We start from the raw sequence: 13,933 nt of genomic DNA, 5'->3' as shown, positions 1-13,933 counted from the left end.
GGAGGCGGCTGAGCCCCCGCTGGTACGTGCCTGCGGCCTCGGCGAGCCGCCCGCTGCAGGACCGAGCCCTCCACGGGCGGTAGAAATCCTGCCCAGCTGCCCTCTGCGGTGAGGGGAGACTTTGCCCACCTTCTGTCGTTAAATAAATGAAGTCATAGAGTGATGGTTTTCCTGCGGAGCCCTGGGATGGCTGGGTAGTGGCCTCTTTCCCCGAGGTTTGTGCTCTGACCCAGCAACAGCCGGTTAATTCACCCAGCGTGATTCTGTGTTTGTGCAGGCGATTCCTACTTCTTCAGGATGCGGCCCGACAAAACCAGAGTCCTTGACGTCCCCTGTTGAAGCCCAGAGGCTGCTGCCAAATGCTTCCATAGGCTGCCAGGAGAGGAAAGCACTTCTCCCGTACATGAGCCGTGGCAAGCCAAAGTGCCAGGGACTGAGAATGAGCACCTCAAGGCCATCTCAAACATCAAAGCCAGCAGCAGGTGCAGGGAAGAAATGGACAAGGGTGTGGGTTGTGGATCCACAGCAGAAAATTAGAGATGGGGCAAAAAGAGGCACATTCAGGAGACCTGGATCTGTCCTTTTCCTCATGTTGGGTTCATCTCGGTGTTTGCATGGGCATGTGGGCCAGTGATGCCAGAACAGCTGGGCAGGAAGCCCAGCAACGCAGTCCTGAAGAACAATTGTAGTTACTTGCAGGAAAGAAAGCAACATTTCCAAAGTGTCTACATTGGCATCTGAGAACATTAAAAGTTGCTTTCATTTCTTACACTACTAGTAGCATACTACAGTGAGCACAGTGAATTTTCACTGTCCCCAGCTGAGGAGTTCCTTACCTGCCCAGGTAAGGATTTACAGTTCACTTCAGTACGCTCAGAAGATTTTTGCCTCTCTCTTCCTTTCTCCCGATCTTTTTTCTCATGTTCTTGCTTCCTCTCTGCCACTTTTCTGCTCCTCCGTCATAAAGCCTACAGATGGCACAACCAGCACTACAGCCCAGGTATTCCCACTGCTCCATCTTCTTTAGTGACCATTTGCCATTTGAGATGAATAAAATAGTGCTGAATAAAACTGATGCCTTGTCAGGAAGAAAATTTTTTTTCTGAAGGCCTAATAAGAAAAGATCAACAAAACCGGCCCTAACAGAGTCTTTCCGACTTGCACATGTAGCACAAATGCTGCTTTCATTTACTGCCTCCACAGATTTAGCCTTCATCTCCATTCTGCCCCTCTCCAACAGCTGCATTTCCCCAGGAGGCTTTGTTTAGAGGCCTGCGTTCTGTGAGCTTTTAATGTCTACTGTACAACAGGAAATATGGCATCATGTGAGAACGATCAATAGCACTGCTCCCTTTTGGGGTGCTACAAAGACAGCAGTGTGGCAATCTGAGATGTCAGATGTTCATTTTTTTCCTCCATAAACTTTAATGGCCAGTTTGTAGACAAGGCGTTAGTCACATCCACAACACCTCGATTTGAGATAAGGGCAGGAGGTGAATTCAGCTAATGAACAGGTAAATCTACTTATTTTCAGCTATTTTCTTTCAAGTCAGGGGCAGATGAGCTTGGTCCTTATCCTGAGCTCTTGAATACAGACCGGTGGAAGCACAGGTGGATGAGGGAGGCTTACAGTTGGAGCTGTAGTTCTTTCTACTGCTCTCCCTTTGCTGCCTATCCAAGCTCTTGCATATTTCAAATATTGACACAGCTGCAAAGTGTTCTCGCTGGAGCTGGGCTTACATGCTACGTTTGAAGCGTGTGCCCTCTGTGACAGCACAACTGGGAGAGATGGGGGAGGAGCAGAGGGAAAGGAAGGGGAGAAGCCAGGCTCCTATTGCTTGATCTACTGACCTGTAACACCTTTCTTTATTCTAAAGCGATTGGAGAGAACAACTGGGAGCTGTTATGAAGTGGTAGTGAGAGAAACACTGTTGTAAATGATTCATTTCATGCTTGATCTGAGTATGTAGGTGCAGGCCTGTGCTATGTTGCATATAGTGGACTAAGCCTAAGGAGCCCGTAGGTGGCTCCCCTGGGCACCTTGTGATGATGCCACCACCATGTCCCTGTCTTTGCCTTAGCAGCAGCATGTTCCCATGTCAACATCCTTTTGTCTGACAATAAAATGATGAATAGAGCTATTTACTTCTAAGGAAATCCTGTCAAAACCCTCAACACTGTGATGCTGGTGGAGCCTCAACATGGATGGGATCTGCGCAGTACGCCATGGCTTGACTGGACATCTGGTTGATGCTGTACACCTTGGGGTTCACAACATCTGTACAGATGTAAGATTGTCTCTTGCTATCCCCCTTTCTGACATTATCTCCAATAAATTGTATTTTAATTAATACATTATGGAGCCTGAGCACCTTTCTTACTGGGATCCATAATTAACACCTGTACTACATTTTGTGTTGTCAGCAAGACCCCAGTAAGAAATGCCTTACTGGAAGCATTTGCTCAGGCATGGGAAATGGCAAGAAATACAGGTGAAGAAGTATGCTGCTTGCTGCTGTGCTGTGTAGGTTGCTGTGCTCTGTAGGCAACATGTTTTCTATAAGCAGCAGGTATGGGACAATACCTGGGATCCCAAAGATGGGACAACTAGTTATGAGCAAAGAGAAGGGACATCCTGGACAACCTCATCATGCGACCTTAGTGCAAGATGACGACCAAGGAGAATGGCAAATCATGGCTGAAACTGGCAAAAAATACCATCTTCTGAAGGAAACTACAATTATCTAATGCTATCCCTCTTTGCCTTCTAAAATTATCTCCAACCAATGGCATTTTAATCAGTGTTGTATGAACTGTAGTTGCCTTTCTTACTAGGATCCACAATGAACACTTGCACAGGTGTGTGTATTCATCACTCATCACTCAGACCAAGGGCGTGGGTGATACTCACATCCATAAAGTCTTGCTCAGTAATGCTCTGGTGAAGGCAGCTCTAATGTCACTTGTCCCAACTGCACGTGAAACCAAACCCAAATTATCAAACAGAGTGTAAAGAAACTGTCTTTGCTGTTATCCTGTACAATTCTGTCAGCTGGGCAAGTCCCTCTGGTTGCCTGCTGAGCTTACAGAAACGTGTGCCTGTTTTTGCCTCCTCGCACAGTGCAGAGCAGTAGTGACTGCTGTGTGGGACAGCAGAGACTTTGATTTCAGCACTTCCCAAACCTTTGTTGGAGCACTGATAAATTATTCCCATCCCAGTATCAGTGCAGGCCCTGTCTGCGTGCTTCTAAATGTTGAATCCCTTCTGCTAAGCAATGCAGGGTGTTTCTAGGGCTGTGTCTAATCTTATGCACACACACACAGGTCATTCTGGCTTTTCCCAAAGGTGTCTTTCCAGAATCCAGGTGTGGTGGGCGAGAGTAGGGATACTCCTGTTAGATGAGGGCGGGAGCCTCTGCAACTGCTCTTTGTACCAACGGCCACAGAGTCATTCCTGAGCCACCCTAATGCTAATATTTGCACTCCTTCTATGGAGACAAACATTACAGTTGTATCTGCTGCACAGAGGCACAGAACAAAACATGCTCTCTGCTGGGAGAAACCACATTTATGCCCTGTAGCAGCCTCTGAGCCTACTCCAACCCTGCCCTGTTTTCTGCTGTTCTCTCACCATTCCAACTTTCTGCATGTAGGAATCACTACAGCATTCGCAGCTGTGGTAGTTCAACTCTTGACTTGCTTGTTAGCTGATGTTGTGGCACCCATATAACTCTTGCCTTCCTGTTCCCACAAGCCTTTGTTTTTCTGCCTGTTTCTGGTGTGCTTGCTGCTTGCTTGTCAGCTTCTGTTTCCTTCTGGATGTACTTTAATGTGTTCCACTGGCGTGGGAAGAGAAGGGAGAGACCAGACTTCAAACTACTTCACCCTCCTCCACCCCGCTGGGAATTATAATGCCACGGGAAGTATACACTGAGGATGGCATTACTGACCTAACTGGGAGGAAAACTGAAAATCCACAGAGACTGCAGCCAGCACCCCTTCTGCTACTTGGCATGGGTGAGGGAGATGGAAGAAACTTAAATTGTGTGTTCTCGTGCCAAATAACAGACTGAACCTGCTGATAACTGTGGGGAGAGAAGACAGCTGGACTCTATGGGGGAAAGGGATGGAACTTGCAACTAAAAACAGGAGGAGGACTGGGAATGGCTAAGGAGATCTCCAAGTCTTGCTACATGTGAGGCTGCTAGAGTACAGCATCCAAGAAGATTTTGCAGCAGGGAACCAAGCCCTGATGATGGGGACGCAGCAGTCATGCCAAGAGCTGCAGGAGAGCAGGGTGACACAGAGAGCAGCAGCGAGCTGCTTGGGTTGGGGCAGCTGGCAGGGACCTCTCTACCAGCCCAAGCTCTCCCTGTGCCCTGGTACAAACGTATCCTCTTAATCCTCATGCCATGTTATACACTGGGATGCTAATTTTAATCTGGAGTGTGGCGGAGTGTCCAAAGACATTCAGTTTGGTTTCCACTAATTAAGTATGAAAATGAAAATGCCCCAGAGGGAGGGAAAGATGCCAAGAGAGAAGGGATAAGAGGAGCCTCAGTCCTGCTGTCCCTGACACACCATGACCTCTGGAGTCCTGTTTCTTCATTCTGGTTTAATATTAACCCAGCAGGGCTGTGACTCCACTTATTCTGCTCCCTTTGCATTTCCTCTGCAGCCAGGGCTGTGCAGCATGGTGCATAGCAAAGCCACTATGCTGCAGGGCCTGCTCCTTTTCAGCCTCCTGCACCTCACCTTGAGCCACGATGGAGGTAAGAACACAGGGAGATGGGCAGTACTGGGTGATTAAGGAAGGAGGATGGGCTTAATTCCTTCGGGTGGTAAAGCCTGTAGAGGGTTTTCCAGGTAGTGCAGAAGGAGATTCTAAAAGCCTGTAACTGGGAGTGAAAGGGTGCAGAGAGGAGAGTGAGTATTTTGCTTCCCTGCCCAGGAGGATGCAGCAGCACCCAGCAGCTGGCAGGGAAAGCTGTGACAACAGCCCAGTGGATTTCACAGGTCACCTGACTGATGGTGGAGGAGAATGTGGCTCAGAACAAGACCCCGTGTAGCACAGCTGTGGGGCTTGTTAGTTCCTCAGCTCACCCCACTGGCTGCAACTCTGCATTGCCTCTCCAGCCATCCTTTATCTGAAGTTTAGGTCATACACAGTACGCAGCCTTCCTGCTTACTGCTCCTTTTTCTTTTACTAGAGCCTCTACTTCATCTACTTGTTTTTAATATGAGTTCGGGTCCTTTCTATCCCACTGCTGTGTGGGGCAAGACCTGTCACAGGTCTCAGATCAGGGCCTGTGAAGATGAAGATTGACTTTACCTATGCCTATTGCAGTAGTCTGAAATTGGCAAGATAGAAATTCAGTGGTTGACAGACAGCAGTAGCAAGCTCCAAGCAAACAAACAAACTAGCAGAGCAGATTTGCCAAGGATAGCAGAAGATTCTTGTCACTTCTGTGACCTGGACGAAGCCAATACTGACAGATGAATTATAGTGAGGCTGCTCTGACCATCAGCTGTGGACCTCACAGGTCCTTGACAAAGCTTCCCTTATCTGTACGGTGAGCTGGGGAGGCTGGGCTGTGGGAGCATTACACCAGCTGAGTGAAAACTTCGAGACACAGGGACCCTCCCACCATGAGCATCCCTTTGACTGGCAGTGTTCTGACTCGGTAGTTTTCCTGGAAAAGGGGCGGGCACTGTCACTGCTCAAGCGTCCACGACGTGCCAACAAGGGATTTCTGGAAGAGATGATGAAAGGAAACCTGGAGCGAGAGTGCCTGGAGGAGACATGCAATTACGAAGAGGCCTTTGAAGCCCTTGAATCCACTGTTGACACGGTACGTCACAGGCCACATCGGTGTCCTGCAGCCAGCTCCTGCCGTGAGACACGTGGGTCACAGACAGCCAGGGGCTGGGATCATAACAGACAATTTTGTGCTATAGATGGAAAGCTATTGTGCCTGTCACCCAGGGGGAGACAAGATATCCTTAGGGAAATTCCCTCCTAAAGCCACTCTTGGAAACGCACCACAAATCTCAAATTCTTTTTCCTCCCTCTCTATTTTAAGCGTGAAATGAAATAAAACAGAGCCTTCCCTCAACCCCATTAGATAAGAATTTCATCTTCATCTACTAGTTCACTATGGTGCCACACACATTTCAACAGCCACAGGCCCAGACACTGAAAGAACAGCTGACAGCAAACAAATTTTGAGCGCAGGTGCCTCAAGCCTCTTTGAGCTGAAACTGATGTGCTGCTGATCTCTACTCCTCGATATTTACGGTGATTTTTCTGTTTCTCTGCTTTTACAGGATGCATTTTGGGCAAAATACCAAGGTACGTTGCTTCAAGTTCCTCCATAACCCATCCTGGAGGAATGGCTCCCTACCCTCTTAAAAGAGCTCACTCACCAAGAAAAACACTTGTGTTTTGTCCCTAGATGATAATCTGGTTCAAACCATGATGCTTGTTTAGATTCTTTCATGTAACGTGCTTCTTTCTTCTTATTTTGCAAGTATGTCAGGGCACAAAGATGCCTAGGACAACTCTGGATGCTTGTCTAGAAGGTAAGAAGTGAATGTAGATCTTAAGATCCCAGATACGTTGAGTGCCAGGAATTTGCTTCATGCAGATTTTGGAAGGAAAAACAAAAATAATCTAAAGTTGGCAAGAAAGAAAAATAACAAGGGGAGTTTTAAATGCCTTTCTTGTTCTTTATTTCTCCATTATCTATTTTACAAACTGCCTTACTCCTCCATTGAAATGGCATAGGGTAGATACCCTTATCCCTGTGACAAAGTAATGTGGTCTTGAGTATAGCTCCAGGTTAGACTGGCCTCTCAGAGGCCAACTTCTCTAGCCTGTGCCTTATAGCCAAAGCAAAGCACAGAGCTTCGGGGAGAGCTCCATCTGATAAGGCAGAGCAAGTTTAAGTGATGTGCTCTTCCCATCTTACAAAAAGAATGCCCATGGTTGTGCAGGCTCACACACATCCACAAAGTTAAAGGAATCTGTGGTACTTCTGACACTGAAAAATACAACATCCATTCCACTGACCCAGGCTCACCTGTTTGGGGATTTTGACAGGTAACTGTGCTGTTAATCTGGGCCAGAACTATCGGGGGACAATTAGCTACACCAAATCGGGCATTGAATGTCAAGTGTGGACAAGCAAATATCCACATATACCTAAGTAAGTTCATCTCTTGCTTTCCCCTGCAGTGTTCTCCAGGGTGCCTTTCCTTCATAGCCTAACCACCCTTTCCTCACAGATTCAACGCCTCCAATTATCCCAACCTCATTGAGAACTACTGCAGGAACCCAGACAACAACTCAAGAGGTCCGTGGTGCTACACACGAGACCCAACAGTGGAACGGGAGGAGTGTCCCATTCCAGTATGTGGTATGTCTCAGCACTACATCCCAGCTTTTCTCCAGCAAGGGACTTAGCAGTAAGACTGACAATAGGAAAGGGGAAAGGATTAGTAAGGAGGGTGCATGTACAATAGAGGACATGCAGAATAGAGGACCTGTGCTTTAAAAATTAAAAGAGGATGGGAAGGAAATGTCATTGAGTTGCCCATACATTCCCATATCAGAAATAACATCTGACGGTACAGCTTTGCTGAGGGTCACTGCTCACAGGGTAGCACAGCAGAAGTTCTCAAATAGAAATGGATGCCCCTTAGAACTCTGTGCATTAATAAACTGGCTCTAGTACTATTTGCTAACAGTAGGGCAAAGCTATGGATTAAATCACAATTTCTGCCTTTCCAGGTCAAGAAAGGACAACAGTTGAGTACACTCCACGGGTCACACCATCAACCACAGCACAGCCTTGTGAACCAGAGAAAGGCATGCTTTATACAGGGACTCTTTCAGTCACTGTGTCTGGGGCTAGGTGCCTGCCATGGGCCTCAGAGAAGGCCAAAGCATTGCTCCAAGACAAAACCATTAACCCGGAGGTGAAACTGGTGGAGAATTACTGTCGGAACCCTGATGCAGACGAGGAGGGTGTCTGGTGTGTAATAGATGAACCACCATACTTTGAATACTGTGACCTGCATTACTGCGGTAAGAAGCCTTTATTGGTTTGAGTAGGCACAAGTGTCAGAGAACAGAAAAAACAAACAAGACAACAAAACATGACTAGATTAGCATGAGTCATGCATGCAAAAGTCCTACTTGTCCAAAATAGCCCTTGTGCTAACCTATCATACCTGTATCCAAAGTCATTACCTCTCAGGTGTACTCTTTTCTCTAAAGCCTCACACTGATGGATGATGGAAAGTAGCAATGGTTTTCAAACATCATTCCTCCATTGTTCCTACTGTGCATGGAAATGAACATCTACACTGACTGAAATGTAGAGACTGCAGCAGTAGGCTCTTTACCACGTTCATCTTTTTGTCTCTCTCAGACAGCTCGCTAGAGGATGAGTATGAACAGCAGGAGGAAATCTCAGGACGCACCGTCTTTCAAGAGTTCAAAACCTTCTTTGATGAAAAAACTTTTGGTGAAGGTGAAGCAGGTGAGTAAAAAGTTCATAGAGAATTTGCAGTTTCTTCTGCCCACGCACTCGCTGTGCCTCTGAACTACCAGCTTACCAACTGCTGCCAAAAGTAGGGGTGGCAGACACTTAAATTCCCTGAAGGAGCAGCAGAAGTCAAACTCTAGTTACAATTACGGACCTAATAAGCACTCTCTTCCTAGGCTCTTCCAACTTAGCATGCTGACTTCAGATAAGATTGTGCTGCTGTGAAGCAGGCAGAGTAATGAAAACAGACTGCCTATTTTTTCAGACTGTGGCACTCGCCCTTTATTCGAAAAGAAACAGATAACAGACCAAAGTGAGAAGGAGCTGCTGGACTCCTACAGGGGAGGCAGAGTTGTACATGGGAATGATGCAGAAGTTGGAAGTTCCCCCTGGTAAGTATTACCTCCCTTCTCTACCCTTCCCACACCCTTCATGTAGGGGGGAAATAAAATGAGCAGTCTGACAGTTAGCATGTAGTTGGTATCATTTCTAATCACAGATTCTCCAAGTGGTTGACAAGGCAGTAGAATAGCTAGAAAGAAACTTCTTTCCTCTTGGGCTAAGTATACAAGCATCAGGGAAAGCAAGAGCACTGATGTGGTTCATGGTTCCAACCTTACAGGAATAGGCAGGATAAGAAATCTTTGCAAGTGAAGGAAATAAAGCAAATTGTCTATTACGTAAGTTACACATCTCCAGGGTAGATGTGTTTTCAATAAAGCCATCTGTCTTTTTATCAGTACAGCACAATGTGCTTCCATGTTTACTGCAAACCCCACTTTCCTTGCATAGCACCGAGACACACCACAAGACACATGCATCCAGCCAAGACTTCAATCCTGAGCACTCCTTTTTCCTTGTGTCTAAGGCAGGTGATGCTCTACAAAAAGAGTCCTCAAGAGCTGCTGTGTGGTGCCAGCCTCATCAGTAACAGCTGGGTCTTGACTGCTGCTCATTGCCTTCTTTATCCACCCTGGGAGAAGAACTTGACTACAAATGACATCTTGGTGCGGATTGGCAAGCATTTCAGGGCAAAGTAAGAGCCTAGACTAAGCCAGAGTGAACTAGCTCTGCCCTTGAAGTAGTGAGATACAATGAGGTTTGGATAAAAATCAGCATCCAGGAAATACGCAAACTAACAGCAGAGGCCTCCCAGTAGTGAGATTTAATTGAGCTATATTTGCTGTGCTTGCTAATCCCAAAGGTTGAAGAGAGGAGAGTAGAACCATGGGAAGTTTAAAGGTGCCCTCCATTGTCAAGGGGGGACAAAGCACCTGAGAAAATTATCAGCCCCCAGAGACTCTCACTTGCTACAGTACAGTGAGTTCTTTCCTTTACAACTGTTTCAGATATGAAAAGAACAAAGAGAAAATCGTTCTGTTGGATAAAATCATCATCCATCCCAAGTACAACTGGAAAGAGAACATGGACCGAGATATTGCACTCCTGCACCTGAAGCGACCAGTCATCTTCAGTGACTACATCCATCCTGTCTGCTTACCTACCAAGGAGGTTGTGCAGAGGTGAGGTATATGTCCCCTCAGTCCCAGAAATATAGACTGCAACATCCTTCAGGTCATCATGGAAGATGATAAGAAAGATGCCTGTTGAGGCTACTTTCAGGAAAGAACCTGGCAAGAGAAAGCTGCTACAACATACTATGATCTTATTTCTTTCCACAGGCTGATGCTGGCAGGTTACAAAGGGCGGGTAACTGGCTGGGGAAATCTGAAAGAAACATGGGCCACTAGCCCAGAAAACTTGCCAACAGTTCTGCAGCAGCTCAATCTACCTATTGTAGACCAAAACACCTGCAAGGCATCCACCAGGGTCAAAGTCACTGACAATATGTTCTGTGCTGGTAAGTACACCTGGACAGGTAAGGTTAAAGCTTGCCATTGAAGACATGGAGTCTGGGTTCCGCATGAAACTTGTGCTACAAAGTTACCTTCCAATAAACTTGCAGATGCCCTCCTCAACTTTCCCTTGACAGTAACTCTTTCAGCTTTCAGGCTACATAAAGGCAGGAGAATTTAGGAAAAAGCTTTTAACACTATGCTGTCAGGCTAAGTAGCCTAATGGAACAATTCCACTAATTATCAGCAACAGCTGTGTGAGAACTGTGCTCATAAAACAATCTTTTCACCAGCATAAGCAGCAGCTCAGCAGCTTTCTACATTAAGGTCTGCAAACCAGCTATTACAATACTCAGTAGACAAACAATCCATTCTTTACTAACTTGCCTCAACTGTTTGAACCTGTTTAATCCTACGCCACTTCTATGGGAACAGACGCCCTCAGATTAATTACAGCAAGTGTGGATAAAGTAATTCCCAATGTTCTATTTCCTGACCAATAGGTTAGAATGAATCTATACTCATAATATTTCTTGATGTCACAGGCTATTTAATGGATCTCTCATAGCTCTGTCATTTCTCTTCCAAGCTGAGAAGCGCTCATTCCACTTTTTTTTCTACTATAGAAGGAATTCTGTACTTCTGATAATCTTTATTGCACCTTCTTCAATCTCCTCTAGCACTCTCTTTGAGAGAGAAGAGAGTGTTCAGGACACAAACACAGTAATGATTTATGTGCTAGCTCAATACTTCCTGCTACTGCTGTATTCCTAATTCCTGCAGGCATGTCAACAACTATTAAGCTGAGCTTGTGCTGTTTGCATCTGACAACATGCTTGCATCAGGATAGAAGCCAATTTCATGAGCACCCCAACAATACAGCATTCCTATTGTTTCTTCTTCTAAAAAAGCATTTTTGAAAAAACATAGCTGAGATGGAGACATACAGCAGCAAAAAGGAATCTTGCATGACAGAACACGTGTTCATCAAGCATGACAGTGAAACCTCTGTCTTCTTTATAGCAAGGCTGTAAAATAAGCATCCAGCTGGACAAGGAAGTGCAGAGCCTGCAGAATGGCACACATAAAAACGAGGAGGGTAACTTTTCTCTAGTCAATACAATGAAAGAACAGAGTGCGTGGAACTTGCACACATTGAAGTCTGTGAAACAAAGGCACAGCAGCTCAAGCTATAGCTGCAAACAGCAGCTGACCAATAGCAATTCTGATAAAAAACAGTAATGAGAGCACAGGGCGGCAGAGTACAGTGATGTTGCAAAGACAGCAGATAGCTGTTATGTAAATATTAAAAACAACCCACATTTGCTTTTAAAAGTCCAATGTTTATAGAAGCAGTAAGCAACCAGTGAGCAGCGGCTCATTATGAAGTAATGCTTCAAGGAAATGATGACCACCACGCTCCTGTAGTCAAAAGCCTAATTTTCCTTTTGCCTGTAGGTTACAGTCCTGAAGACTCAAAGAGAGGAGATGCTTGTGAAGGGGACAGTGGGGGGCCTTTTGTAATGAAGGTATGTTCAACAAGTTCAAAGGGAGACAGAGCTGGGTTTGTGTGATGCTGATGTTATATAATCACCTGAAAAAACTGCAGCAGAGATGAAAACTGCTGAGTGACTAAAGCAAACCCATCTGAAACCTGAGCTGATCAAATCAGATGCATCCTGCAATCATCTAGCTCAATTTCTTTACTGAGTTTCCTGCAGATATAGATCAGCTGCTGAATTCATAAGCAATGGCCAATTTCCACTTAGAGGTTTAAAAGTAAAGACAAAGTTATGCCAACAAGCTATGTTATCTAGCAGATACCAGTCAACTTCAAAGCGGTAACTGTGGTGTAAAAAGGCTGTGGCACAAACAAATCCTAGATCTGAAAATCTTGTTCTTGTGCTAATTTCATTTTTCTTCGCTTTAGAACCCAGATGACAACCGTTGGTATCAAGTGGGAATAGTTTCATGGGGAGAAGGCTGTGACCGAGATGGCAAATACGGATTTTATACTCATGTATTCCGCCTGAAAAAATGGATGCGAAAAACCATTGATAAACAAGGATAGAAGAGCTTCCCTTGCTTGTTCTCAGTTCTGTTACAATATTCCACTTCCTAAAAACAAACACATTGAAAATCTTGAAGTAGGAGTTAAAACCCTGCAGCTTGACAAAGGAATGTGTTTTTCCTTGAAAATAAAAGTTCTCAACCATCTTCTTCCTCGTGTTCATGCTAAGCTGAATGGTACCTGAATCCACGCCATTGCAATAGCTAGAAGCACCAACAAACAGCACTAGCAGTACTGCTAGCTGTTGCTAGATGTTGCCCTTCAAATGTTCTCCACTCTATCAGCAGTACCAATCAACAGATTTGAGACTTCAGATGATGGACTTATGTCACAGCAAGCAAGACCTCCCTTGGACACCATCTATTCCCCCCATTCAATTAAACTCATTTTCTGTTCCAGAAATCTAAAATGATAACAAACTGGAGATACCTACCACAAGAACTGCAGCATTATTCAAAACGCCACATCAAAAGCAATGATAGCCCTTGTTGGTAAGACAGACATTGTACTCAGCCACAACAGCAACAAAATACCAGCACTGCTCCTTATAAGTTAGCGTCTTAAGTTACAGATGTCATCAACTTGCAACTAATGACGTACAGAAACAGGGGTTTGAATAGATGAAGTAACATTTCTGCACTGCAGTAGCTTTCTATATGACAAGTGCTGCTGGGACCTGGAAGTATATTTTCCAATGGCACAACTAGATTCAGAAGGAAGCAAATTGTAAACACTCAATTTTCAAAGGTCTTCCAAAGGCAGCATCCAACACTGTACCTATTTTGTTCTTATACAACTGCTTAGGATTCACCCTTAAAAGAAGTCCCACTTATTTCATGAGCTCTTGAGCAAAGACACTGAAGTACAATAATAAACACGTAATATATAACTAGCCAATCTGTTCAGACCAATTTTCTCTCAAGGTAATGAAGGATTTGGAAGCTCTCTTTGCTTCCCAAAACATCATATTCTCAAATCCCTCACAGTGACATCAAGTTACAGAAACAGGCAATAGATAAAGCCGCTTCTGCTTAAAAATGGAGTATTAAGAGAATGACTTGGAAAAAAGATGGTAGAACTATCTGAAATGCATCAGAAATAAACAAAGTTATTAATCAGTTACTGTGTTTTGCTGCCTCATTGAAATTGGCTTATTTGGGCTGTCCTCAAGTTGATTCCTATTTTGATTGCTCAAGAAAAGTCTAAGAGCAACCTCTCAAAGGTACCTGAGGAAACCAACCTCAAACACTCAAGCTCCACAACTGTTTCAAGTCATTGATAACCAGAGACATTGAAAAATGAAAATGCTCAGCCCTCTTAATGCTCAAATCTTACAGCTTCATCCTTTTGCAACTACCTATTATTTGTGAGAAGCCTGGAAGACCTACGGAGAACCAGGACCATACAGTTTCTGGTGTAAGTCACTGTTAATGCGGACTTATTACAAACAATAC

General features: G+C 45.0%; 1 protein-coding gene and 1 long non-coding RNA gene across 2 annotated transcripts; both read left to right on the top strand.

Annotated features, from left to right (window-relative positions):
* Window positions 1-19: 19 nt before the first annotated feature.
* On the top strand, window positions 20-2,353 carry LOC107314781. Its single transcript, XR_001555619.1, has 2 exons — window positions 20-108; window positions 278-2,353. It is a non-coding gene; the product is annotated as an uncharacterized LOC107314781 (long non-coding RNA).
* Window positions 2,354-4,654: 2,301 nt separating this feature from the next.
* On the top strand, window positions 4,655-13,597 carry F2 (coagulation factor II, thrombin). Its single transcript, XM_015864484.2, has 14 exons — window positions 4,655-4,772; window positions 5,689-5,852; window positions 6,328-6,352; window positions 6,532-6,582; window positions 7,103-7,208; window positions 7,288-7,418; window positions 7,793-8,089; window positions 8,436-8,546; window positions 8,818-8,944; window positions 9,421-9,588; window positions 9,902-10,075; window positions 10,235-10,413; window positions 11,867-11,937; window positions 12,339-13,597. The coding sequence occupies exons 1-14, from the start codon at window positions 4,694-4,696 to the stop codon at window positions 12,477-12,479; spliced, it is 1,824 nt and encodes a 607-aa protein (XP_015719970.1). The 5' UTR covers window positions 4,655-4,693; the 3' UTR covers window positions 12,480-13,597.
* The last annotated feature ends 336 nt before the right edge of the window (window positions 13,598-13,933 follow it).

This window comes from Coturnix japonica, chromosome 5 (genome assembly GCF_001577835.2).
Source record: "Coturnix japonica isolate 7356 chromosome 5, Coturnix japonica 2.1, whole genome shotgun sequence".
NCBI classification, from domain to species: Eukaryota; Metazoa; Chordata; class Aves; order Galliformes; family Phasianidae; genus Coturnix; species Coturnix japonica.
The sequence above is the reverse complement of the archived record's forward strand: the minus strand, read 5'-3'. Positions and strand labels throughout refer to the sequence as shown.